This window comes from Oncorhynchus nerka, linkage group LG21, assembly GCF_034236695.1.
Source record: "Oncorhynchus nerka isolate Pitt River linkage group LG21, Oner_Uvic_2.0, whole genome shotgun sequence".
NCBI classification, from domain to species: Eukaryota; Metazoa; Chordata; class Actinopteri; order Salmoniformes; family Salmonidae; genus Oncorhynchus; species Oncorhynchus nerka.
The window spans coordinates 23,151,241-23,178,918 of record NC_088416.1 but is presented as its reverse complement, the minus strand read 5'-3'; the positions used below and the strand labels follow the sequence as shown (position 1 = coordinate 23,178,918).

Genomic DNA, 27,678 nt, shown 5'->3' with positions numbered 1-27,678 from the left:
AATGGAGGAGGGAGGGAGAGCGAGAAGAGAAAGCAAGAGAGGAGAAAAGGAAGCCAAGGAGAGTGACATTATTATTGTGTTACCCCAGCCTCAGTAATCATTATTCCTAGTTTTCTCCAGCACGTCAGCAGCAAGTGCCAGCTGCATGGCGGATTGTGCAGACGCAGAGAGCAATGGAACACGCTTCCTGATATAACACTGGGGCTGCAGTTTGATCTCCTGCATGTGTGTTTAGGGGAGGCATGTGTGTGCGCATTGTTTGTTGACTGCCACATGCGTCATATTTAAGCATATGCCACATTCGTCTCTAAAGTGTGTGCAGAATGTCATTATCCTGAATGGCACAAGTGTGACCAATTACCCGAGTGAGTCTTGACTACAAACTTAGCCATTCTTATTAGTCAATTGCTTTGTGTGGAAAAAACAATACACCCTCAATGAACATTCATACGATTTTCAATCTGCCTATTCTCCTGTGCACTCGCAGACTAATACCCCAGGTGTCTGTAAGCCAGCTAAAAATAAGGTCCCCCCCAATGACAAGATAGGAGGCAAAAACAAGCCACTCCATGCCAGAGGGAAGGAGAAGGAGGAACACAATATCTCGAGCAGCAGGGGGACAACTGGAGCCAAAATGGCCCCCGTGTGGCACTATGAGCCCAACAACATCACAAGCTAAGTCGCTGGTCGTCATGGCACTGTAGGACGGGTAGAAGTGTGGTTACTCCCAATGGGGCAGATTGAATGAACAGGATCATTCTTCTGCGATTTCGTCACTGACCCACACACCATTAGTATGAAGACTTGGGTCACATACATGTTTGAATTAAGTTTTGCTACAAAGTGGATAAATTAAGTAAAAGAGCATTTAACTACTCGTAACGTAGTTCCAGTCTGCTTCTTCCAACCCTGCACAATCCTCGTGGTTGGGTTTCTCTGACTTTTTTGGGGGAAAGTAGCTTATTGCTGCCCTCTAGTGTTGCGCTAAGGTTAGGACAACATGCATTACATACAGTAACAGTAAAACATGTAGGACTATTACAATATAATGGAGACTACCTGACCAGGAAAAACTCTAGTCCCTATATATAGATTATAACTGGGGCCAAGAGTTTTTCCTAGTCAGGCCAGGAAAAATTTCAGAGCAAAATTAATGAACACTTCAACATACTGCAATTACAGAAATAAACAAACAGGCAAATCTTAATAATATATAGTTATATATTTATTCATACATACATATTTATTTATAATCAGTTAAATTGTAAAAAAAAGAAAAGAAAAAAAAAGAGAAAAAAGATTGACATTAATTTATATGAACTACTGTCATTGTGTAAAGTAAATAAAATAAAATTTAAAAAGTAAAGTAATCCCCGGGTGTCAAACTACCAAGGACACACTTTAGATCCACCATCTTGTTCACGCAGCCATCCATCCTCCCCTACCCCCTCCAACACACAGCCTAGTCATAGAGACTGAGTGGACCGATCCAGAATTCAGTAATCTGTCATCTTTCATGTAAACTGCTGGGGAAAAAAAGTGGAATGAAGCAGTATAATTGTTTTGCATGTGTTTCGTCTTGACATTCTACAGGGTAGTTTGTGTAGTTTATGAGAACCCGGGATGGACATGCTCTCATGTGTTTGTATACTGAATACATTCTAAAAGGTACCGCTCGAGTCTGAATTTGCCTGTTGTCTGTGCTGTCAATAGTGTGTATGTGTAGGCTTGCATGTCTACTCTGCATACCTTCGCTCTCAACTGAGTTATGATTCAGAGAGGATCATGGCAGTGCAAATGGTCAGTGCGTACCGTGTGTCTCAGTGTGTCTGTGTATGACTAAGCGAGTAGAAGTGGTGCCTGTGACTCAGCAACTATGTGTGAAGAGGGCAAACAGGTGTTATGGATCCAGGCTTCACCATGACTTTCCTTCCAGTAACTTCAGACCGTACGGAGCAGTGGAAGCACAGTTGCACGTAGCCAGAGGGTGAGTAGTACGAGAGTACATTATGCATCTCTGCCATCTTGGCTCCTGGATGTTCTCTAATCCCCAATACACCCACATTCAACAAAACAGATCAGACTAGATTCATCTCAGTTTGCATTATCCCCCTCCCACTTCTACCCCTGGCTGACAAATCACAAAATAGAAAATAATCATCATTAAATGTTTTGCCTGTTGCTTTGTTTGAATCTTAGAAGGAAATATGCATTTTTAGGGAACATTAAAACATTTATATTGGGCGTACCAACTCTGTTTTGTTTCTACAGTAGGCTGGGCTGCATCATGGTGTTAGGGGATCCCCAAAGCAAGGCATAACAAGTAAAGGGAAAGCACATCAGGAGAGGAATCTGTTTCTGCTACATCAGCACACAACCTAGGCCCTAACACCCCACGTTCCCAGACAACACCTTCATGGAAACACATTCAATACGTGGTATAACATCCATTATACATACAATGGACACCGGTTCATCCTCATCGACTCATCATTAACTTATTTTACAAATTGCACTGTGTCCAACCCTTCCCCCTGTACAAAGGCTACACTCTGGACATTAGGTAACAAGAACTCGTAATAGAACACAAACCGCATAAGACCAAAAACCAAGGACTGCAAGAGGGCTCGAACTTAACTTGGGAAAACACTGAACTCATGACTGAATGCAAAACAAAAAAAAACAGCCCCTACCCAAAACACACCAAACAGCCCCTACCCAAAACACACCAAACAGAAAAGAGAGTGGCGAGGGGTGAGAACGAGATGTAGAAGTCACCAACTTGAACAGAAAAAGGCTAAAACAAAGACAACTACAAAAAGAAAAACAGAACAGAGAGAATTGAAGAGGAGAGACAGAAAACATAGAAGGTTCACGTGTGGGAGAGGAGGAAGGATCCAGATGAAAGGCTTTGATACTCATGAACAGGGGTCAAAGTCTTTTCATAAGGTGGTAGTCGTGGCGTTTTGGGACACATACCCCTGCACTCCAACATCTGTCAGCAGGCCAGTGTTGTGTGCTCAGCTCACTCCAGGTCAAGATTCTAAACAACTTCCTTGTTCCTATCCAATCCCAGCGGCCCCTCCTCCTCTCATGTCACTGGTTCCAGGCAGAAAGAGGGGGCGTTGCGCTGGTGGCAGGGTCAACTCCAATGGCACCCTCTCCCCTGCAAGGCCTCATGGGAGTTGAAGGGGCATCACTGTCACTGACCAGATCCCGGTGCGCGCGAGCAACACTGGGCATCTCCTCCTACCCATGTGTGGTTCGCCAGCTCGCATTCATCAAGAATGTTCATCAACAAGGGAAAAAAAAAGACTAAAAGCAACAAAATGAAAATACAGATACTTTGTTTTCGGTTGGCTTTTTCTTTCCGTTCTCCTGGTCTGTCTGGCATCACAAACTCGCAGTGACGTCAATCTTTTTTATTTTATGAGTTTGTGTCTGTATTCTATATTTTGCTGTTGTTAAGACTAGCTTGCAGGGGCCTGGTTTATTATGTCTCAAAATGGTTCACTGTCCAAACTACTCCCCATAGCCCCGGAACATTCTCACACACACACACACACACACACACAGTACGTGTTTGGCTTAACATAGTTCATAGTGCGAGACCCATTGATGTAAATCTCGCCTTCACACCATGGTCTGTGGTGTGGTTTAGCTGGCTGCGGGGCTGGATTTCCACAGTACTTACATATATTACATTTAAAAAACTAGAATTGTTACATGCAACATTTGGCATCTTCTCAAGTCCCCACGTGTAAGTCTCAATTGGTGTCCTTTTTAGAAAAATATTCACCATTCTCTTTTTTTTTGTACAATGAAGCTTCTGGTTGTAACAGAGAAAGGGGTAAGGGTATTGAGCTGTGTGTGTGTGTGTGTGTGTGTGTATGCGCTTGCATGTTCAAGTGTGTGTAGTCATGTGGCAGTAAACTATTAGGTGAGTCAGAGACTCTGTCATCATTTTGCTGGATAAACTCAGCATATCCCCTAGCAGGCCTGCATTAAGCTGCAGCTACTTTGCAGCTACTTTGAGTCTAGATAAGAACTACCACCTACTGCATGTACACTATGTTTGTGAGTGTGTGTGGGGGGGGGCAGTTTAATGGCTGTAGAAGACACCAGAAAGACACCCTTTTCCACTAGCACTTAAAATTAGGGCCAAATTAGAGCGGTTTCGAATGGAATTCCCAAATTCGAGCCAGCGCAGCCCAGTTTCACAACTGGTCGGGCTGGTAACGCAGTTAAAAATATATTTTAAAATTTTAAAAAAAAATTCGCTGCTGGGTGCTGCCAACGTTTAGCTAGCTCATCTGGGTGTGCGAGCTGACAGCTAGCACATGGACAAGCAGTAATGCAGTAGTTAGACATGACACGAATTACCGCCACAGCTGGATCCATATATCTTTGCATTACACAAACCTTTATGACAACAGTCAGCCCTAAAATGATAGCTACCATTATTAGCAAGCATTTCAGAGTTAAAACAAGCTACTGTAGCTAGCTAAAGTGAGCTAGCAGGAATTGTAGCTGGCCAGGTCGTAGTCGCATCATGTTAAACCGGTTGCCTGGTTTGCTTGGTTAGCCAACTAGCCAATTGCGAATGGCGACGCTAACCGTTTGGCTTAGTTAGCAAGCTAAATACATGGCTCCGAGTATGGCTAGCACTGACAGGAGTATGGGTTAAAGTTATTTAAATTCACCCTCAAAATGCTTTAACTTCGTCAACATCTTGCCAGTTAGCAACATTAGCGAAGCCAGCTGCAGTCACATATTGACTACCTAGTAACATGACATCATTTATTCTATTTGGAGGCAGCGGAAACGCAATTTCAGCTTGCCCACCAAGGCCAGTCCAACCTGGGTTGACTTCAAAGTGCCAATGGAAACCGGTCTTTTGTAATAAATAAAAAAAACTGTCCTAGCTATATGTTTGGAGTGGGCAGTCTGGAACCAGAGGATAACAAAGAGCAGTTATGTCTAGAGGTAGCTTGTAAGTCGTTGAAAGATTCTGAGGGCATTCCTACCAAACCAATATCCTCATAGCTCTAGCCATGTTTCTGGTTATCCTCCCAACACCCAGACACACATTGGATGTGAGTTTCTGATCCAAACCTATCTTCCTGATCCTTCAGTAAAAGGTCATACTAGTCCATAGGGAACCTTGTATCCAGTGAGCCCTAGTTTCATGTAGTCCATACAGTGTATCAGGAGCCTAATCTGTAAACAGCAGTGGTTCTATTATGTAATCCTCCCTGTAATGCTGGGTGGTCTTTAGCACATGGGCCTGGGGACAGCAGGGAATGTACTGACGCTCATCTGTGGTGATGTGTATGTGGGTGTGTGTTTATTTGTGTGTTTGACAAAGGCTGTTGTGAGTGGGTTTGGGAACGTCGTGGGGAAGGTTCTTCCCAGACCCTGTGGTGGTTGGGCTCTCTCCCTCTCTCTGCGGCTCCAATCGGGGGGGACACACCAGCATGTATACCTGGAGGCTGGATCGGACCAGGCCGAGCCAGGTTGGGTGGAAGGGCAGATTTTGGGCTGAGGGGGGTGGGGGCGCAGTCTTCACATCATAGCAGGATACAGCAACGACAGAATCTCTGGCGACTCCCCCCGACCGAGGGGGGTGGGGTGACTGGGGCGAAATACGCGTGCACTTTGATGTTAGGTAGATGGGTCTGGAGAGGTGGAGAGAAAGAGATAAAAAGACAAGTGTTGGTGTAAGGGTCTATATAACCGCATCTAAGAAATGTTGATTCCTCTACTGTAATCTATGCGAGTCTGGGTGTCTGTGCACAACGCATAAGCAGCAATGTACGCTGTAGCACCAGTGTCTACCCGTAGTCTCTTAATGCCTGCGCGGGTGATCTGCTGGCAGTCGTAGAGCTCGATGCGGTCCAGGCTGTGGCAGGTCTTCAGGTGCTCCAGCGAGGCGTCCGTGATCAGGGGGCAGTTGTCCAGCTCGATCACCTCCAGCCGGTCGTGGGCACAGGGCCCGCTGCCCAGATGTCTGATGCCATCATCAGTAATCAGTTCACAGTGAGACAGGCTCTGAGAGAGAGATCACAACAACAAGGGAACAGTTTAGAACAGCAATACTACTGCCACCTGACACACTGGGTGTCTTTTGTTATTAACACCATGAGACTGTGGATTATCTAAGAAACAAGTTCTTCTGAAATGTATTTCGTAGAATTTCAAGAGGTTCCTTAGATTGAACAAAGCATGTTTGAGACAAGCTCCTAGGATAGAAGCCATTAGCTAGTGCTCACCAGAACTTGCAGACGAGGGCAGTGGATGGACAACTGGATGAGTGTGCCGTCCGTGATCTGGGGAGAGACATAAACAAACGTATCCTTCTGGTGGATGGTGCTACAGTGTATGTTAGTGTGTATGGGAATGTGCGTGTTGCGCAGGCTAGCTCACCTGCACACACTCTTCCAGGTCCATCTTTTCCAGCTCATGACAATTCTGCCAAAAAAAAAAAAAAAAATGAACACGAAGACAACACATATACACTACCGTTCAAAAGTTTGCTGGCCTTCTAGGTAGCGTTACAAAGAAAAAGCCATATCTCAGACTGGCCTATAAAGAGAAAATATTAAGATGGGCAAAAGAACACAGACACAAGACCAGCAACCCGGAGTTGCCTCTTCACTGTTGACGTTGAGACTGGTGATTTGCGGGTACTATTTAATGAAGCTGCAAGTTGAGGACTTGTGAGGCATCCGTTTCTCAAACTAGACACTAATGTACTTGTCCTTTTGCTCAGTTGTGCACTGGGGCCTCCCACTCTTTCTATTCTGCTTAGAGACAGTTTGCTCTGTTCTGTGAAGGGAGTAGTACACAGTGTTGTACGAGATCTTCAGTTTCTTGGCAATTTCTCACATGGAATAGCCTTCATTTCTCAAAATAAGAATTTACTGACGAGTTTCAGAAGAAAGTTCTTTGTTTCTGGCCATTTTGAGCCTGTAATCGAACCCACAAATGCGGATGCTCCAGATACTCAACTCATCTAAAGAAGGCCAGTTTTATTGCTTCTTCAATCAGAACAGTTTTCAGCTGTGCTAACATGATTGCAAAAGGGTTTTCTAATGATCAATTAACCTTTTAAAATGATAAACTTGGATTAGCTAACACAACGTTCCATTGGAACACAGGAGTGATGGTTGCTGATAATGGGCCGCTGTACACCTATGTAGATATTCCATAAGAAATCAGCCGTTTCCAGCTACAATAATCATTTACAACATTAACAATGTCTACACTGTATTTCTGATACATTTTATGTTATTTTAAATGGACAAAAAAAAGAATGATTTTCTTTTAAAAACAAGGAAATGTCTAGGTGACCCCAAACTTTTGAACGGTAGTGTATGTCAGAGGTGTGTGTGACCTGCATCAGTTTCCACACTCACCCTTGCCAGTGTAGTGAAGCCCACATCTGTGAGCTGAGAGCAGCGAGCCACCTCTAATATTCTGAAAGGAGACAGGACATACTGTTATGGTCAGGGGAACTACTATGTATTGACGTGTCTGAGGAAATACAAGATGGGTTAACTTGGGCACTAACCAGAAAGGAGAGCGGGGTGTATTTGAGTCATTAATGTATGAAGGGTTGTATGGGGTTTCTGGTGGTATTTGGAGTGAACAGGGGATAGAAGCAGGGATGGGTGGGGGTAGGGTGGATGTGGGTTGGATGAGGCGGGCTTGGTGGGGGGGGGACACACACACACCTTAGACCAGTGTGGAGGGGTTTCAGCAAAGTTCGGGGTGAGGAGGTAGAATAGGAGCAGAGGGAGTACCAACCTGAGGCGCGGGCAGTTCAGTCCCAAGGCGTGGAGGATGGCGTCTGTGATGTTGGCACAACCTGAGACACACAGCGACTGCAGATGGTGACAGCCCCGGCATATAGTAATGAGACCTTCGTCTGTGATCTGCTGCTCAGAGGGAAACAGGCACGGGTCACTAGCAGAACTTCCACGGCATCAAACAGATATAACACCATTATCAAAATTAACATAATATTACCATAACTGGTGCCGTAGGCTATGAATATCCACCTCAGAACGGTGAATGAGAATCATATCTTGTTTTGTGATATATTTTCATCTCTTTTCCCTCTATAGTTCTGATCTTACAAGATTGCAGAAAGTTGCGAGGGGGAACCACACAGAGAAAGCACAGGTGTAAAAAGAGAGAGAGAGAGGACGAAAAAGAGGTGAGTCTGGCAAAAGAAGAGGGAGCTGTTGAAAGATGGGAGACATTGAGAAGGAGACAAGGAATGAAAGAGGGAGGGAGGGGGGGAGGGAGGCATTTGGGGTGTAGACATAACAGGAAGGGAATTTGGAGACACCGATAAAGAGGATGCCAGAGAAACAAATGTGTTGTCTGGGAGGATTTCACACGCTATTCGTTATGTAGGTTAGATGGCAGGGCAGGCCTCAGTCCACACCAGTCCCTCTACTGCAGGGCAGGATGCAGACTGACTGAGCAGCCTTGTACACAAAAAAAGTCCACAAAAAAACAGCAGAGAGGCAGGACATTACTCATTTACCTTCCATATGGGATGGCCACAACAGCTATTAGAGATTCCTCATTTCTCAAATTCCTAATTTCTCAATTACAAACCTATTCAGGAGTTACTAGCCCCCAACCCACCACAACAAAGCATTCAGCCCCAAACATGATGGGTGCTGAAATATCAAGCAAGACACTCACTTTATTTTGAAGCTGTGAGACCAGCAGGTTTTGCTGTTATGTGACCTAAACACTGAAAGAGGTGCTTGCTTACCGAACACGTCTGTAAGTTGAGAGTGACCAGCTCTGGACAGTGTGCACCAATGTGCTTCAGTGCTTCATCCTCCAACTAGTTAATATGTGGAGACGGAAAGAAGCAGAGAGAAATAGGCAGAGAGAGAGAGAGAAATAGGCAGAGAGAGAGAGAGAGAGAGAGAGAGAGAGAGAGAGAGAGAGGCAGAGAGGCAGAGAGGCAGAGAGGCAGAGAGGCAGAGAGAGTCATTTGAAATCCCATTAGCAGTGCACCAAGGTAACCCCACCAATGAGGTAGCTAGCTAACCCCCTTCTGCAACAAAATGCCCTACCTGCTGTTTGGATCTACCATCCCCATAACACTGCGTGCAATACAAACATTAGCCCTGGTCTCATATCTAGACTAGCGAAGCCCCTCTCCCGTCAGTCAGCCCTTCAGTTTACTTATATCTTAACGCTTCATCTTCCTAGCTATGCGATCTGTTTGTTCATTTCACCTCCCAAGGGTGTCTGAATACCTCTCACATATCCAGTCTCTTCTTCTGTTAATGCACCCGTCTTAGACCGAGGTAGAGACCTTGTGCTTTTTAATGGTTCCATCTCTAGCGGACCCGTTTGTTGCCCTTTGCCCTGGCCCTACCTGTGTGCAGCCCTTGAGGAAAAGGCCTTTGAGTCCGGGACAGCATCGTACCAAGGCCTGGATGCCATCCTTAGTCACCTGGTCACACCACGAGATGTTGAGCTGCTCTAACAGAGGACAGCCCTCACTGCAGGGGAAGAAAATGGGTCAGACCCCGGCACAGATATTAGATAAAAAGACGGCAAAACAACAACAAATGTGCCCACAAATTTATGCACATCCCCTGAATAGCGGAATTACCTGTTCACCCTACGCCTGCACAACAGATGCAACCATCTGCTCCTGCTGAGGAGACTCCTCGGTGTGTGTGTGTGTGTGTGAGAGAGTGAGCATTGTCGGAGTCCTGGAAAAACCTTGTATCTCAAAAAAGTCCCAGGATATTTTGAATGGCTTATATTAGTCCTAGAATCAACAAACTGTCACGGAGCATGAAGAGGGATGACTACAATCCAATCACCAAAAGGTGAGTGACAAGGTTTTTCCAGGAATGCTGACAGTATGAGCGTGTGTGCACGAGAGAGGGAGAAAGAGAGACCCCTCACCTAAGTGCTTTGAGTGACAGGTTGGTGATTGAGGTACAGGACGCGAGGTCCAAATGCTTGAGCTTGGGACAGAACTTACTGAGGCTATTACATGTGCTGCATGGGAGAGAAAGATACATTATTATACATGTAAGCCTCTTGTAACACTTTAGTACATTAGCGAAACATAATTATACTAGACAAACATAACAAGGCATAAATGTCTGCAAATACCTGTCAGTAATCTTGGTGCAGCCATTCAAACTAAGCAGCTCAATATTCCTGCAGTTCTGGGAGAAGGTTCTGTTGAAAAACAAACAGGAACAGACATATTTGCACCGGAGTGTGTGTACTTGCCCTCCAGCTCCCACAATCAATCTCCTCCCCTCACCCTCCTCAGTGCCAAGAGTTCCTAGTCTAGGCCAGATTCCCAGTCAGTCCTCACCTCAGAGCGCTGTCCCCCACCCCCAGACAGCCCCTCAGACTCAACTTCCTCAGGAATCCCCCACATCGTTTCGAAATGTTCTCCACCACTCGCCCCTGCAACACACGGACACAAACAAACACCTCTCACAAACCAGATTCATCCTCAGATCATCTTCACTTTCACATACATGCAAAAATACATGTAGCAGGAGCATAGGGTAGGAGTCTGCCTGTTTAGGCTAAACTCAACCATCTTTGTAAACACGGACTGCTTGACTTGAACCCATTTCACAGAGCCTGTTGAGTGTCTGTCTTCATATGGCACTCAAGTCTGGCAAACATGATTATACTTGACCTGGCGTTCAGGTCGTTCATCGTTGATTATGGCAATGTACTAAACTTGTCACGTGTGTGAATACATCAGTCATACATTTCAAATGTCTTTAAATGGTCATCTGTTGTCATCCATACAGTGACATGGTCAATAGACTGACATGCAGTACATGGCATTGATTGTGGTGAACGCACGACATCAATAGTAGTCCATTAAAACTTTCCTTTGGTAGACAACCAAGTGCTAAGGTCCTGAATTCAATCTTAGATAATCACGGTATGTGGGTTTAATGTCAACGTTGTTTGTGTTTATAAGGTCAAAGCCATGAATATCCACTGTGTTTCCATAAAAGATGGCAAGACAGACAGACAAAAAAACTAAACAAAAATCAATGGCAGGTGAGGAGGAGATGGAGAGGATAGGAGAGAGAAGAGGTGAGGAAAAAGAAGGTTTATGCAAGACTTCCTGACCTCAATATCTCTCTGAAAGTCGAAAAGGTCAATCCTCTGCCAATTACTGCCGTCCAGGGCGAGTACATTCCACGACTGAGGGAGAGAGGGGCACAAGGTCAACTTCACTGGTTTCACTATTCTGTCCAACACACAATTGAACACACTCACACTGAACCAAATACACACTTCAGAAACACAAACTCACCCGTGAGACCTGGGCACAGCGACAGAGTGTCACCACATCCAGAAAGGAGAAGATTCTGGAACACAGACAGGGATGGTTCAGAACCCCTGGTACCCAGAACCAGAGCCCTCAATGTATACAAGGCTCTATCCAGAATCCCTGTTCTACCCTATAATTACATATAGAACTCTGCTATGTATGCCACTTTGTTTGATGAGCAGGACACATATGATTGTGTTATTGTGTGGGTGACTTTATGTTAACTTTACTATGGTTATTGTGCTTGAAGGCTAGATAAATGTTTACTTTTGCAGAGCGAGATTGTGTTGTGGGGCATTAACACACACAAAATGTTAAAAACACCTCTTTCCATGGCAGACTAACCATGTGAATCCAGGTGAAAGCTATGATCCCTCATTTGTCACTCGTTAAAGCCACTTCAAATCAGTGTAGATGAAGGGGAGGAGACAGGTTAAAGAAGGATTTGAGACAACTGAGAATGTGTGCCATTCAGAGGGTGTATGGGCAAGACAAAAAAGGTAGGTGCCTTTGAACAGAGTATGGCAGTAGGTGCCAGGAGCACCGGTTTGTGTCGAGAACTGTAAACGATGCTGGGTTTTTCACGCTCAACAGTTTCCTGTGTGTATCAACAATGGTCCACCACCCAAAGGACATCCAGCCAACTTGACAACTGTGGACTGGAGTCAACATGGGCCAGCATCGCTGTGGAACGCTTTCGACACCTTGTACAGTCGTGGCCAAAAGTTTTGAGAATGACACAAATACTATTTTTCACAAAGTCTGCTGCCTCAGTTTGTATGATGGCAATTTGCATATACTACAGAATGTTATGAAGAGTGATCAGATGAATTGCAATGTGCCTCTTTTCCATGCAAATTAACTGAATCCCCAAAAAACATTTCCACTGCATTTCAGCCCTGCCACAAAAGGACCAGCTGACATCATGTCAGTGATTCTCTCGTTAACACAGGTGTGAGTGTTGAGGAGGACAAGGCTGGAGATCACTCTGTCATGCTGATGGAGTTCAAATAACAGACTGGAAGCTTCAAAAGGAGCGTGGTGCTTGGAATCATTGTTCTTCCTCTGTTGATCATGGTTACCTGCAAGGAAACATGTGCAGTCATCATTGCTTTGCACAAAAAGGGCTTCACAGGCAAGGATATTGCTGCCAGTAAGATTGCACCTAAATCAACCATTTATCGCATCATCAAGAACTTCAAGGAGAGTGGTTCAATTGTTGTGAAGAAGGCTTCAGGGCGCCCAAGAAAGTCCAGCAAGCTCCAGGACCGTCTCCTAAAGTTGATTCAGCTGCGGGATCGGGGCACCACCAGTACAGAGCTTGCTCGTGAAATGGCAGCAGGCAGGTGTGAGTGCATCTGCACGCACAGTGAGGCAAAGACTTTTGGAGGATGGCCTGGTGTCAAGAGGATGGCCTGGTGTCAAAAAACATCAGGGACAGACTGATATTCTGCAAAAGGTAACAGGGATTGGACTGCTGAGGACTGGGTTGAAGTCATTTTCTCGGATGAATCCCTTTTCCGACTGTTTGGGGCATCCGGAAACAAGCTTGTCTGGAGAAGACAAGGTGAGCGCTACCATCAGTCCTGTGTCATGCCAACAGTAAAGCATCCTGAGACCATTCATGTGTGGGGTTGCTTCTCAGCCAAGGGACTGGGCTCACTCGCAATTTTGCCTAAGAACACAGCCATGAATAAAGAATAGTACCAACACTTCCTCCGAAAGCAACTTCTCTCAACCATCCAGGAACAGTTTGGTGACGAACAATGCCTTTTCCAGCATGATGGAGCACCTTGTCATAAGGCAAAAGTGATAACTAAGTGGGTCGGGCAACAAAACATTGACATTTTGGGTCCATGGCGAGGAAACTCCCCAGACCTTAATCCCATTGAGAACTTGTGGTCAATCCTCAAGAGGCGGATGGACAAATAAAAACCCACAAATTCTGACAAACTCCAAGCATAGATTATGCAAGAATGCCATCAGTCAGGATGTGGCACACAAGTTAATTGACAGCATTCCAGGGCGGATTGCAGAGGTCTTGAAAAAGAAGGGTCAACACTGCAAATTTGGACTCTTTGCATCAACTTCATGTAATTGTCAATAAAAGCCTTTGACACTTATGAAATGCTTGTAATTATACTTCAGTATTCCATAGTAACATCTGACAAAAAATATCTAAAGACACTGAAGCAGCAGACTTTGTGAAAATGATATTTGTGTAATTCTCAAAACTTTTGGCCACAACTGTAGAGTCCATGCCCCGACGAATTGAGGCTGTTCTGAGGGCGAAAACGGGGGTGCAACTAAATATTAAGGTGTTCCTAATGTTTGGTATACTCAGTGTGTGTACAATACCAGTCAAAAGTTTGGACACACCTACTCATTCAAGGTTTCTTCTTTGTTTGAACTATTTTCTACATTGTAGAACAATAGTGAAGACATCAAAACTATAAGATAACATATGGAATCATGTAGTAACTAACACTTTTATTTTAGATTCTTCAAAGTAGCCACCCTTTGCCTTGATGACAGTTTTGCACTCTTGGCATTCTCTCAACCAGCTTCACCTGGAATGCTTTTCCAACAGTCTTGAAGGACTTCCCACATATGCTGAGCACTTGTTGGCTGCTTTTCCTTCATTCTGTGGTCCAACGCATCCCAAACCATCCCAATTGGGATGAGGTCGGGTGATTGTGAAGACCAGGTCATCTGATGCAGCACTACATCACTCTCCTTCTTGGTCAAATAGCCCTTACACAGCCTGGAAATATAGTGGGTCATTGTCCTGTTGAAAAACAAATGGATAGTGGGACTAAGCGCAAAACAGATGGGATGGCGTATCGCTGCAGAATGCTGTGGTAGCCATGCTGATTAAGTGTGCCTTGAATTCTAAATAAATCACTGGCAGTGTCACCAGCAAAGCATCCACACAACTCCTCCTCCATGCATCGCGGTGGGAACCATACACGCAGAGATCATCCGTTCTCCTACTCGGTGTCTCACAAAGACACAGCGGTTGGTACCAAAAATCTCAAATTTGGACAGATTTCCACTGGTCTAATGTCCTTTGCTTGTGTTTCTTGGCCCAAGAAAGGCTCTTAATAATAATAATAATATTGGTGTCCTTTAGTAGTGATTTCTTTGCAGCAATTCAACCATGAAAGCCTGATTCATGCAGTCTCTTCTGAACAGTTGATGATGAGATGTGTCTGTTACTTGAACTCTGTAAAGCATTTATTTGGGCTGCAATTTCTGATGCTGGTAACTCTAATGAACTTATCCTCTGCAGCAGAGTTAACGGGGTCTTCCTTTCCTGTGGCGGTCCTAATGAGGTCCTAATGAGAGCCGGTTTCGTCATAGCGCTTGATGGTTTTTGCGACTGCACATGAAGAAACTTTCAAAGTTCTTGAAATGTTCCACATTGACTGACCTTCATATCTTAAAAGTAATGAAGACTGTCATTTCTCTTTGTTCATTTGAGCTGTTCTTGCCATAAAGCGGACTTGGTCTTTCACCAAATAGGGCTATCTGCTGTATAGCACCCATACCTTGTCACAACACAACTGATTGGCTCAAACGCATTAAGGAAAGAAATTCCACGAATTAACAAGGCACACCTGATAATTTAAATGCATTCCAGGTGACTACCTCATGAAGCTGGTTGAGAGAATGCCAAGAGTGTGCAAAGCTGTCATCAAGGCAAAAGGTGGCTACTTAAAGAATCTAAAAAATATGTTGTTTTGTTTTTAAACTTATTTTTTCACCTTTATTTAATCAGGTAGGCTAGTTGAGAACAAGTTCTCATTTACAACTACGACCTGGCCAAGATAAAGCAAAACAGACAACAGTTACACATGGAATAAACAAGCCAATAACACAACAAACAAAAACAAGCTTTAACAGTTGTTTTGTTTCTACATGTGTTATTTCATAGTTTTGATGTCTTCGCTATTATTCTACAATGTAGAAAATAGTCAAAATAAAGAAAAACCCGGGAATGAGTAGGTGTGTCAACTTTTGACTGGTACTGCATGTACAGTTGAAGTTGTCAGTTAACATACACCTTAGCCAAATACAGTTTTTTTTCTCCACAATTCCTGACATTTAATCCTAGTACAAATTCCCTGTTTTAGGTCAGTTAGGATCACCACTTTATTTTAAGAATGTGAAATTTCAGAATAATAGTGAGTGATTTATTTCAGCTTCTGACCCACATTCCCAGAATAAGTTGGGTGAATTTTGGCCCATTCCTTCTGACAGAGCTGGTGTAACAGAGTCAGGTTTGTAGGCCTCCTTGCTCACACACACCTTTTCAGTTCTGCCCACAAATGTTCTATAGGATTGAGGTCTGGCCACTCCAATACCTTGACTTTGTTGTCCTTAAGCCATTTTGCCACAACTTTGGAAGTATGCTTGAGGTCATTGTCCATTTGGAAGACATTTGTGACTAAGCTTTAACTTTCTGACTGATGTCTTGATGTTGCTTCAATATATTCACATTATTCCCCTTCCTCATGATGCCATCTATTTTGTGAAGTGCACCAGTCCCTCCACAGTTGGGGGGAGGCTTGCAAAGAACACCATCCCTTTTCCTCTAAACATCACAATGGTCATTATAGCCAAACAGTTCCATTTTTGTTTCATCAGTCCAGAGGACATTTCTCCAAAAAGTATGACCCTTTTCCTCATGTGCAGTTGCAAACCGTAGTCTGGCTTTTTTATGGCAGTTTTGGAGCAGTGGCTTCTTCCTTGCTGAACGGCCTTTCAGGTTATGTTGATATAGGACTCGCTTTACTGTGGATATGGATACTTTTGTACCCGTTTCCTCCAGCATCTTCACAAGGTCCTTTGCTGTTGTTCTTGGATTGATTTGCACTTTTCGTACCAAAGTACATTAATCTCTAGGAGCCAGAACGTGTCTCCTTCCTGAGCGGTATGACAGCTGTGTGGTCCCATGGTGTTTATACGTGCGTACTATTGTTTGTACAGATGAACGTGGTACCTTCAGGCGTTTGGAAATTGCTCCGAAGGATGAACCAGACTTGTGGAGGTCTTGACTGATTTCTTTTGATTTTCCCATGATGTCAAGCAAAGAGGCACTGAGTTTGAAGGTAGACCTTGAAATACATCTACAGGTACACCTCCAATTGACTCAGATGATGTCAATTAGCCTATCAGAAGCTTATAAAGCCATGATATCATTTTCTGGAATTTTCCAAGCTGTTTAAAAAGGCACAGTCAACTTCTAACCCACTGGAATTGTGATACAGTGAAATAATGTCTGTAAACAATTGTTGAAAAAATGACTTGTGTCATGCACAAAGTAGATGTCCTAACCAAGTTGCCAAAACTATAGTTTGTTAACAAGAAATTTGTGGAGTGGTTGAAAAATGAGTTTTAATGACACCAACCTAAGTATATGTAAACTTCTGACTTCAACTGTATGTATGTATGTATGTATGTATGTATGTATGTATGTATGTATGTATGTATGTAGTGTACCAGTGCCTTCAGAAGGTATTCTTACCCCTAGACTTTTTCCACATTGCGTTACAGCCAGAACTCAACATTTATTAAATTCTCATTTACATAAAAGTATTCACACCCCTGAGTCAATATTTGTTGAAGCACCTTTTACAGCAATTGCAGCTGTGAAACTTCAGGTCTTGCCATAGATTTTAGTAGACTTAAGTCAAACTGTGTTTTTGGTAAGCAACTCCTGTGTAGATTTGGCATTGCGTTTTAGGTTATTGTCCTGCAGAAAGGTGAATTCATCTAGGATTTTGCCTGTGCTTAGCTCCATTCCATTAATTTTCTTATCCTGAAAAACTCCCCAGACCTTAACGATTACAAGCATACCCATAACATGATGCTGCAACCACTATGCTTGAAAATATGTAGAGTGGTACTCCGTAACATATTGGCCTCCTAAAATAACACTGTATTACGGGCAAAAAGGTAATTGCTTTGCCACATATTTTGCATTATTACTTTAGTGCCTTGTTGCAAATAGGATGCATGATTGTTTTCAAATATTTGAATTATGTACAGGGTTCCTTTTCACTATCAATTAGGTTAGTATTGTGGAGTAACTACAGCGCTGTTGATCCATCCTCAGTTCTCCCATCACAGCCATTAACCTATGTAGCGGTTTTAAAGTCACCACCTGGTGAAATTCCTGAGCAGTTTCCTTCATCTCTGGCAACTGAGTTAGGAAGGTCACCTGTATCTTTGTAATGACTGGGTGAATTGATACAGCATCCAAAGTGTAAATAATAACTTCACCATGCTCAAATGGTATGCTTTTAAATTCTTCGCCCATCTACCAATAGGTTCCCTTCTTTGCGAGGCATTGGAAAACATCTCTGGTCTTTATGGTTGAATCTGTGTTTGAAATTCACTGCTTGACTGAGGGACCTTACAATTATCTGTATGTGTGGGGTACAGAGATGAGGTAGTAATTCAAAAACTATTATTGCACACAGAGTGAGTCCATACAACATACGCCACTCGTTAAGACTTTTTTTTAAACTCCTGAATTTATTTAGGCTTGCCATAACAAAGGGGTTGAATACTTATTGAGTCAAGACATCTCAGCTTTTAATTTTTATAAAATTTGTAAACATTTCCATAAACAATTCCACTTTGACATTATTGGGTATTGTGTGTAGGCCAGTGAACCCAAAAATGTAAATGTTACCCATTTTTAAATTCAGGTTGTAACACAAAATGTGGAAGAAGTCAAGGTGTGAATACTGCCTTGATGGATTCATATGGAACACATTGCACTCTGCAGCCCAGTGTGATATAGGGTGAGTATAATGTTGCAATTGGCCTCGGCAAGCCTGCCCCTAAACCAAAAGCCCTAGTAAATCAGAGCTCAGTCTGTGGCACCCCGCACCTTCAGCACACCCCCAACCGTCAGCACCTCTATCCCAGACCGTTCTGCTGGTGAGACCCAGGCTTGAGTTATGGCCTCCATTTTCTGTTTGCTCAAGGGCTTTTACTTTTTTTGTTTTGCTTAATTGATTTGAATGTTTTATAGCCCACACCATCTGTGTTTAATTAGTTTTAGCATTGGGGGAGGGGAAATTGGGGGAAGTGGGATGGGGCGCATGAGGGAGAGCAGCAGATGGCAGTTGGTCGGTGATGTTGACCAAACCACTAGAGCCCCGGTATAGTCACCCTTTGTTTCTAAGGTGGATCATGGCTAAGTGTCACGATGTAACCTCCCAAACTGTCAGTGGCTGTTTTGTGTGGAGCAGGTGGATGAGTGTACATGGCTGTGTTGTGTGGAGCAGGTGGATGAGTGTACATGGCTGTGTTGTGTGGAGCAGGTGGATGAGTGTACATGGCTGTGTTGTGTGGAGCAGGTGGATGAGTGTACATGGCTGTGTTTTGGGCAGGTTAAGATGTCTGATGGCGTTGAGCATGTGGCGTGGCATATTCTGTGTGCTCATACGGCCCAGTCATTGGAAAGCCCTCGCTCACCGTAGCAACAGCTCCTTGGGCAGCTTCTTATTGATGACGGCCTCGTCGCTGTTTGAGAACATCTGCGAGGAAGAGATGAAGAAGAGCGTGTTAACTTCCTCTGGCTCTGTCGCTCACAGCAGGACTGGCCTAGACTTCCTCTATTCTCTCTGGCCCCGCCCCAAGGAAAGCTCCAGCATATAAACAAATCACCATCAGTAGATAGGTTCAATGTCAAAGCTTGATGGGAGAAAGGGGGTGATTCAGTGAGTGTGGTGGAGATTGAGAGGAAAGGAGACATTTTCTACCTCCTAATCAAACCCGGTGTGAAATGTCACTTGCTTCCTTCCTGTCTGATCATCTCACTGTTTTCTTGCTTCCCATGTTTACGTTGTAAATGTCTGAACAGTGATGACAGAAGAGGTGTTTTAACACACCCACAGACAGAGAATTCATACCCATGAGATATTCAGTCCCTCGATACACTGAAAGATGATGTCATGGAAAATAGTATTCTACTCTAGTTTGCAGAGTTCCCATATTTAGGAGCAAACTTACATTTGTCCAAGTATGAAGCACTTAATGGGTAAGTCAATTGCATTCGTCTTTGATTCCTGGGGCCACCCATACAACATTGGTTGTATGACTAAGGCTGCAGTTACACAAGCAGCCCAATTCTGATAGGCCAATTAAATTCAGATTTTTTTTTGTCTTTCAACCAATCAGATCAGCTCTGAAAAAGATACACGAAGAGATCTGATGTGATTGGTCAAAAACACCAATTAGTGGAACAAATATCTTAGTTGGCCTGTGGCTAAGATGCTTTGGATAAATTTGGTCTGCTAAATGGCATATATCATTTTTAAAATTATTCATGGGAGGAGTATTGTAGTCAGAATAGGACCTGTCAAATGCAGTAATGCTGAACCATACTGGTGTTCCATGTAATGACAAAGATATCAAGCATAAACAGGAATATACTTAATCCATTGTAGAGACTTGAGCAAATTTCTGACAAAGTCAACATGAGTCTGCTGTTAGCCTGACCTCCAATAGATGTATATTTTGAATGTGAATCTATGATTTGTCTGTTAACTTATAATACAAATTCAGGAGACACACTGGGTCAATAGTACATTAAGCCTGTCCTATGATCCCTGTTTACTTCCACACTGAGGGAGCAGGAAAGGACAGGCATTTCGCTTTTGGGGCAAATTCACTCTGACAAGCTTGCCTTTCAGAGAACTACTCAACGGGTCAAATAATCCACGGCCATTCCCAAAATAACCAGATGCTCATGGTCTGGGGCGTATAGGCTACGTTGTTTTTCCTTTTTGGTGTAACATTATGTGATCGTTTGCAGGGCCACAGTAGTTATTGGTCATTTCCATGTAAAGAGGACCCATGAGCACCAACATGTGAAATCCACATGAGCATATCAAATCTGGTGTCAAATGAAAGCGAAGACTATATTTTTGAGAAATTAAGGCATACATACATACATACATTTAAAAAATCCATCCTAAACATTTCAGAATGAGTAAAGGCTTTGATTTTGGGCCAAACAGATGGAAAATGGGTCTTAGAAAACATCTACCAGAAATTTTTTTTTTTTTTTAAAGGTAATAGAAATACATAAAAACATAACAATGCTTAAGTAAATAAAGACCCCTGCCAACTAATAAACATGTTTTGTATAACTTTTTTGCCACGTGTAAGTTTAAGAAACATTGCCCTGTGCCTTGAAATTCCTTTACCAAAAACCCACATATCTTTAAGTAACAAGTAAAGGTAGACCTATCAATAAGTTACTGTTTTTACAGATATCCATTTTGTTAATTCATTATTAAGTGATTAACCCCCCCAATTGGTAAGTGATTTTCTGAAATTGAATTGGCTACAATGGTAAACTATACTCTACCGAACTCTACTGTTCTGTCCTTCACTGAGCTCGATTGTGCTGTACTGTACTTTGAATGTCCAAGCTTGTGAAACAGAGGTCTATGATTGGTTTTGATTTGGTCCGGTCCAACCATATTTGGTCTTGTCTGGGGGCAGAGCTCATTAAAATAATAGCCCGTGTGTAGAATAATACCCAAATATGCAGAGGAGGATATTACATATTTATACCTTTTGTGTACCTATTTAGGATACAACACTATGAAGAGAATGATATGCATATCCAGAATTATGCATTTCTGTGTCGTACAGATCAGGGACCCATGACGAAATTCTGTTACCGCAATTCCGTTACCGGGTGTAAATCCACTTCACTTGCTGTAGTTTAATAACCAAAAGAGATTTTTCAAAGTCAATGTCTCAGGTCATAGCTGACATTGCAGTCTGTCTGCAGACATTGTTGAATCTTAATTCGGAGCAGATGTTTAGAGTTTCTGGAAAACGTTGACACAGGGAGATTTTTTTAATGAAATTCTGTTAACAAACTTTGCGTCTGCACAGTTCTTCCAGTGAATGTGTTATTGTAAAATGTTCCGTGTAAATTGCTTTTAAAACTATTCCTTGTGCATAGGCTTGTTAAACTTTGAAATCAATGGTTTTTGTTGGGCATACATTTTAAGCGAAAAATCAACGCAATTCCGTTACCGTGGAACTGCCCTTATGGTTTGAGTATGTTATGTCACACATTTTTACAAAGTACCTTTTCTTGAATGGTAAATACTCTTCCATGTGATATATCCTATTGTACAGTGCATTCAGAAAGCATTCAGACCCCTTGACTTTCTCCACATCTTGTTACATTACAGCCTTATTCTAAAAAAATGGATTAAATTGTTTCCCCCCCCTCAATCTCCACACAATACCCCATGACAAAGCAAAACATTTTCAGATCCTTTACTCAGTACTTTGTTGAAGCACCTTTGGCAGCGATTGCAGCCTTGAGTCTCCTTGGGTATAATGTGACAAGCTTGGCACACCTGTATTTGGAGAGTTTCTCCCATTCTTCTCTGCAGATCCTCTCAAGCTCTGTCAAGTTGGATGGGGAGCGTCGACGCACAGCTATTTTCAGGTCTCTCCAGAGATGTTTGATCGGGTTAAAGTGCGGGCTCTGACTGGGCCACTCAAGAACATTCAGATACTTGTCCCGAAGCCACTCCTGCGTTGTGTTGGCTGTGTACTTAAGGTTGTTGTCCTGTTGGAAGGTGAACCTTCACCCCAGTCTGAGGTCCTGAGCGCTCTGGAGCAGGTTTTCATCAAGGATCTCTGTACTTTGCACAGTTCCCTCAATCCTGACTAGTCTCAGTCCCTGCCTCTGAAAAACATCCCCACAGTATGATGCACCACCTTGCTTCACCATAGGGATGGTGCCAGGTTTGCTCCAGAAGTGACACTTGGTATTCAGTCCAAAGAGTTCAATCTTGGTTTCATCAGACCAGATCATCTTGTTTCTCATGGTCTGAAAGTCCTTTAGATACCTTTTGGTAAACTCCAAGTGGGATGTGCCTTTTAATGAGGAGTGGCTTCCATAAAGGTGGATTGCTGCAGAGATGGTTGTCTTTCTGGAAGGTTCTCCCATCTCCACAGACATCGGGTTCTTGGTCACCTCCCTGACCAATGCCCTTCTCCCCGGATTGCTCAGTTTGGCCTGGCGGCCAGCTCTAGGAAGAGTCTTGGTGGTTCCAAACTTCTTTCATTTAAGAATGGAGGCCACTGTGTTCTTGGAGACCTTCAATGCTCCCGAAAAGTTTTGGTACCCTTCCCCAGATCTGTGCCTCGACACAATCCTGTCTCGGCGCTCTATGAACAATTCCTTCTATTTCATGGCTTGGTTTTTGCTCTGACATGCACTGTCAACTATGGGACCTTATATAGACAGGTGTGTGCCTGTCCAAATCATGTCCATTTACCACAGGTGAACTCCAATCAAGTTGTAGAAACATCAAGGATGATCAATGGAAACAGGATGCTCCTGAGCTAAATTTCAAGGCACATAGCAAAGGACCTGAATACGTGTGGAAATAAGGTTTCTGTTTTTGCTGATTTATAAATTAATTAAATAAATAAATTATAAATACATTTCTGAAAACATGTTTTCACTTTGTCATTATTGGGAATTGTTTGTTGGTTGATATATATATATATATATTTCATCCATTTTAGAATAAGGCTGTAACGTAACAAAATGTGGAAAAAGTCTAGAGGTCTGAACACTTTCCGAATGCACTGTAAATCAAATGGTTTGAAATAAGGCTAAATCATACTCATACTATTTAGGAAGTTTTCAAATAACTTGGATCCTTTCCCATCATGATAAGTTATAAGTTAAATGTACAAATTGTTCACTGTTCTCTAACCTTTGAATATGAAATCTAGACATGAATAACTTTCTATTAGTTCAATAACTGACAGTGTGGTCTAAAAAACGTTGAAATAGAATGTTCAGAATACAAGACACAATTCAAAGCCAATGGGTTAAAATTCTCTTATAACATTTTTGTCTCTGGTCTGTGAAAAACTGTTGGAAATGCTCAAGACTTAAGGGATATGTGTTGCCTTGCCTTGGTTACAGTACATATACTGGTAGATGAACTGAGCTCACTGACTGATTCACACTAAGAATTTCTGAAGACAACACACCTCATCCCTTTGGAAACTAAATACGCACAACACAAAATTGTTTCTCTCTAACTGTAGCGTTTCAATGTACAAACACTAGGCCTCTTGACAATATGCAATATGTCGATCCATAAAAAAAAAACAGGGGCGTGACTAAGAATAGGCCTGCCTATAAATGCAACACAATTTCAATTCTACTCTGCAAACCGTTAAAGTCCATTGTTATTGGCTAATAAACTACAGATCACGTATCTGCCGCAGATGTCAGCTTGTCAGGCCAGACGGTACGGCCTGAATCTTCTGAGTCGTCAGCTGTTGCACTTTAAAAATAAATAAAACCACAAATCCTACGCCGCCTAGATGAGGATTAAACAACACAGAGTGCTCATGGTAGACAGGCCAATGTCACGGTGTGAACACACACACACACACACGAGTGGCATTTGTTAGTGAGACTGTATTTATCCAAAGCAATATTTCACATTTGGTGCATTCTTTATCGCTGCGTATAAATGGACAAACTTTGCCACAACGTTGAATAACGATCGCTTGCATAAAAAAAACTACATGGGACTCCTGTCAACGTAAACATCTATAGGGAAATTGTAGCCTGTATGATTTGAAAAACAGATATATATTGTTGTATTTGCTGTTGATATTCAGAGGGTGGTGGTGGTGGACTAGCCGAGTCGTGGCCGAGCGAATGGCCCATCTGTATTAGAATCAACCAGCAGCGGCCATGAGTCTACACACAACAGAACCATAGCTGATCAAAGACAACATTCCAATTCTCCAACTCTGTGAAATAACTCAGTCACACAGTAGGATGAAGTAGGCCCGGATATTATATCACATTTTATGTTTATAAAAACGATGGGAAATGTAGGGCTTCGTATCAGTGTGAAGCCTAAAAGTCTGTGTTTGTGCCATTGTCTTTGTTTTGACGGCACAAAGAGAAAGCTCGGATAGGCTCCACAATGTTAAAATCAGCCTTAACCTTATGAATGCTTTATAAAACAAATTGTTAAACTATAATCCAATTTAATAATTGTACATTCTGGTAGGCTATTGAATAAATCAAGATGTTGTCGTTACTTGAAAACAACATGTTTGCCCTAATCCAAACATTGACTGCGGAAGCTGCATCGGTGCGCAACCATGGACGCAGTTTAACAAACACCATAACACCAATCAAAAATAATTGTCATCTATCAATCGCATATATTATAAACTCACCTCAAACCGGCTCCGCGAAACACCATTAACCTCCTTCCCCATCTCGGACGGTGGTTTACCCGACTCGATCAGGGGGATAAGTAATTCGGTGTTAAAATTACAGTAACGTGTAGATATCGGCGCTCGTCTTGGAAACCCCAGTCCAAAACTACCATGCTACCGTTGTTTCGGCAGCTGCGACGGCGGATTTCATCGTTTTTTCGGTTTGTAACACAATTGCAATAGCCTACCTATCGACAACTGCCCCAGCCAACAACCCGAACTCTTATATCGCCGCTCACTAGTTCGCCCTCCCCTCCACCGTTCCCCCTTTATATGTGAACACTGCTTTTAGCATTAGCCTTCTTTATTATGGACACAAATAATGACATTTGATAATAACCCTGGACGAAGTATAGCCTACATGCATTTTTCATCAGGGCAATATTCTGCCATTATTTAGAATTCTATAGAATTAGGCCTAGCCTATTTCTACCTTTAGCCTAGGCCCTGCCTATATCATTGGGCTATGGGATATCAAAACATTAACCTTAAATAACTGAGATATAAAGGAGGACACTATGCAATAGCAGTTTATTGGTAGACCTACTGTATATGCTATTGTGCTGTCCAGTTGTCATTGGAGCCATGTGAGGCCTAGTTTTGGACAGGAGCGTAACCTACCTGCGATTTGTTTTGTACAGTTTTTGTGTGTTGTCTTTCATATGCAGGATAAAGGGCATAATGATGTTGCATAAATAAAGATTACATACATAATATCATCGCCTTTTGCATAGACCTACTTTGTGTGTATACACATAAATGGTCATAATAATGTAAACATATCTTTATTAAAAAATAATTCACTGTGGTGTCCATTATTTCCCATTATAAAACGTGTGTATATATATATATATATATCAAACTTCAATAGCCCCTGACAAAACAATGGACAACATTCTGAAACTGCCAATCTGATGAACGAATTGATACATTGTAACTTTGTTGTTGTTGCTGTTGGAGGAAAGAGCACTTCCGCTTTGGACTGCTTCCAGCTGCAAGAAACCAATCAAGACACATATATGTGACTTGTCATCCGATGTCATTGTAGCGGGAAAAGGTGCATATAAACAGGGAGTAGAAATCCATGCTGAGCCATTGCACTTTAAATCAAGTTGCAGTTCTTTCTGGATTCCTATTGTCGACTCACACAGTATAAAGAAAACATGATTACACATAATGTCTTTATAACGGATGAAATATACTTTGGCAAAAATTTCCAACGTCGCATATCCGGGACATGTGCCGCGTTCAAACCAACTGGGAACTCGGAAATCTCTGACTTCCGACTAGTGCGTTCAAAACAACTGGGAAATCCGAAAAAAAACTAGGTTTGACTGGGAAAAATCGATTTGATCAATCATCCAACTCGGGAATTCGGGCCTCTTTCTAGAGCTCTGACTTTCCAACCTGAAGAAAACAAACGTCATGATTTGCCTTCATATGTTTCGAGTTCCAAGTGGTTTTGAACACAGCAATGGACAAGCGTAGTTGGTCGAGAAATGGCAGGCTGGTCTCATAGACTAGGCGTAAGATAGTAAACTAAAATCCGTTTGGTGTGGTTACAGAAGGTTAAAACTAAAGGAGAGTGGGTGGTTGGTTGGTCGGTCGGTCGGGGTGGATATGGCAAGAACATCTAGCAACCCAAAGGTTGTGTGTTCAAATCTCATCACAGACAACTTTATAACTACTTGCTACTTTGCAACTACTTAGCATGTTAGCCAATGCAAAGTTTATTTTTATTAGCTAATGCAAAGGTATAGAACCCAAAGATTGTGTGTTCAAATCTCATCACAGACAACTTTAGCTACTACTTACTACTTTTTTAGCTACTTAGCATGTTAGCTAATGCAAAGGTCTAAAACCCAAAGGTTGTGTGTTCGAATCTCATTAAGCACAACTTTAGCATTTTAGCTAATTAGCAACCTTGCAACTACTTTTGGGGTGGCAGGTAGCCTAGTGGTTAGAGCATTGGGCCAGTAACTGAAAGGTTGCTATATCAAATCCCTGAGCTGACAAGGTAAAAATATGTTATTCTGCTCCTGAACAAGGCAGTTAACCCACTGTTCACAGGCTGTCATTGTAGATAAGAATTTGTTCTTAACTGACTTGTCTAGTTAAATAACGGATAAATACTTTTTTACTACTCTGAAACTACTTACCATGTTAGCTAACCCTTCCCCTAAACCTTTAACCTAAATCATAACCTTAATGTTAATGTTAACCCCTAGCCTAGCTAACGTAGCCACCTAGATAACATTAGCCAAGTAGCTAACGTTAGCCACAACAAATTGGAAATAGTAACATATCATACGTATTGCAAATTCGTAACATATCATAGAAATGGATGATGGACATCCGCAAATTAATACATACCATACTAAATGTAACATATCATACTAAGTTGAGTGTCCCGGACTTTGTTGACTATATTACGTCTACCCTTGAGTCCAGGTTGGAAATTGATGTATCGGTTAGATAATTTTCTATATGTTTCAACATACAATTATGGATACTTTTTCATAACACAAGTCTCTGATGGTGGAGACCGGTCTACGATAACATTAGTGTTGAAATAAATAAGTTAGTATTTATTTAACATTGGCGTTACTACTAGAAACTGTCTAATGTTGAGCACTGCACTGATTTATTATGGAGCAAAATTAATTAATTATTGAATGTGCTGATACCTCATGGAAGCAACAGTTGGTCTCTGGTTACCATTTCTGTGGTTGTTGGGGTGACACCACTGAGTGTTGTGTTTTTTTTAGGTGACACCACTGAGTGATAAAAAACTAACATTTGTTTTAAATCGGTTAGTGTCAGTTTGCTATGTTTTGCGACAACGGGGTCTCAGTAATCTGTATTTACACATCATAGCTAGCTGTTGGACGGCTGCACAGGGCTATGGCCACTTTCTGTTTAATTTCTTAATACAATTTTGACACATTATTCTACCCGTATCGTTTTTGTGTTCCGTATTTTGT

At 42.4% G+C, this 27,678-nt stretch overlaps 1 protein-coding gene across 1 annotated transcript; it reads right to left on the bottom strand.

The window, feature by feature from the left end:
- Positions 1-1,207: 1,207 nt before the first annotated feature.
- On the bottom strand, positions 1,208-24,953 carry LOC115104116 (F-box/LRR-repeat protein 20). The gene is made up of 15 exons (XM_029625338.2): positions 24,653-24,953; positions 18,863-18,924; positions 11,351-11,405; positions 11,164-11,238; positions 10,379-10,473; positions 10,168-10,236; positions 9,955-10,050; positions 9,413-9,539; positions 8,795-8,869; positions 7,810-7,940; positions 7,419-7,479; positions 6,427-6,471; positions 6,273-6,329; positions 5,839-6,051; positions 1,208-5,678 (listed from the first exon to the last, which is right to left on the bottom strand). The coding sequence occupies exons 1-15, from the start codon at positions 24,692-24,694 to the stop codon at positions 5,571-5,573; spliced, it is 1,311 nt and encodes a 436-aa protein (XP_029481198.1). The 5' UTR covers positions 24,695-24,953; the 3' UTR covers positions 1,208-5,570.
- Positions 24,954-27,678: the final 2,725 nt, after the last annotated feature.

What these genes read in the sequence shown, in the direction of transcription:
- LOC115104116 (XM_029625338.2), bottom strand. Translation starts at nt 24,694, where the DNA reads ATGGGGAAGGAGGTTAATGGTGTTTCGCGGAGCCGGTTTGAG. An exon ending in ACTTTCAGAGAGATATTGAG is followed by an intron (nt 10,474 to 11,163) that starts GTCAGGAAGTCT and finishes CGTGTGTTGCAG; the next exon opens with GGGCGAGTGGTGGAGAACAT. An exon ending in CTGTCACTCAAAGCACTTAG is followed by an intron (nt 9,540 to 9,954) that starts GTGAGGGGTCTC and finishes CTTCCCCTGCAG; the next exon opens with TGAGGGCTGTCCTCTGTTAG.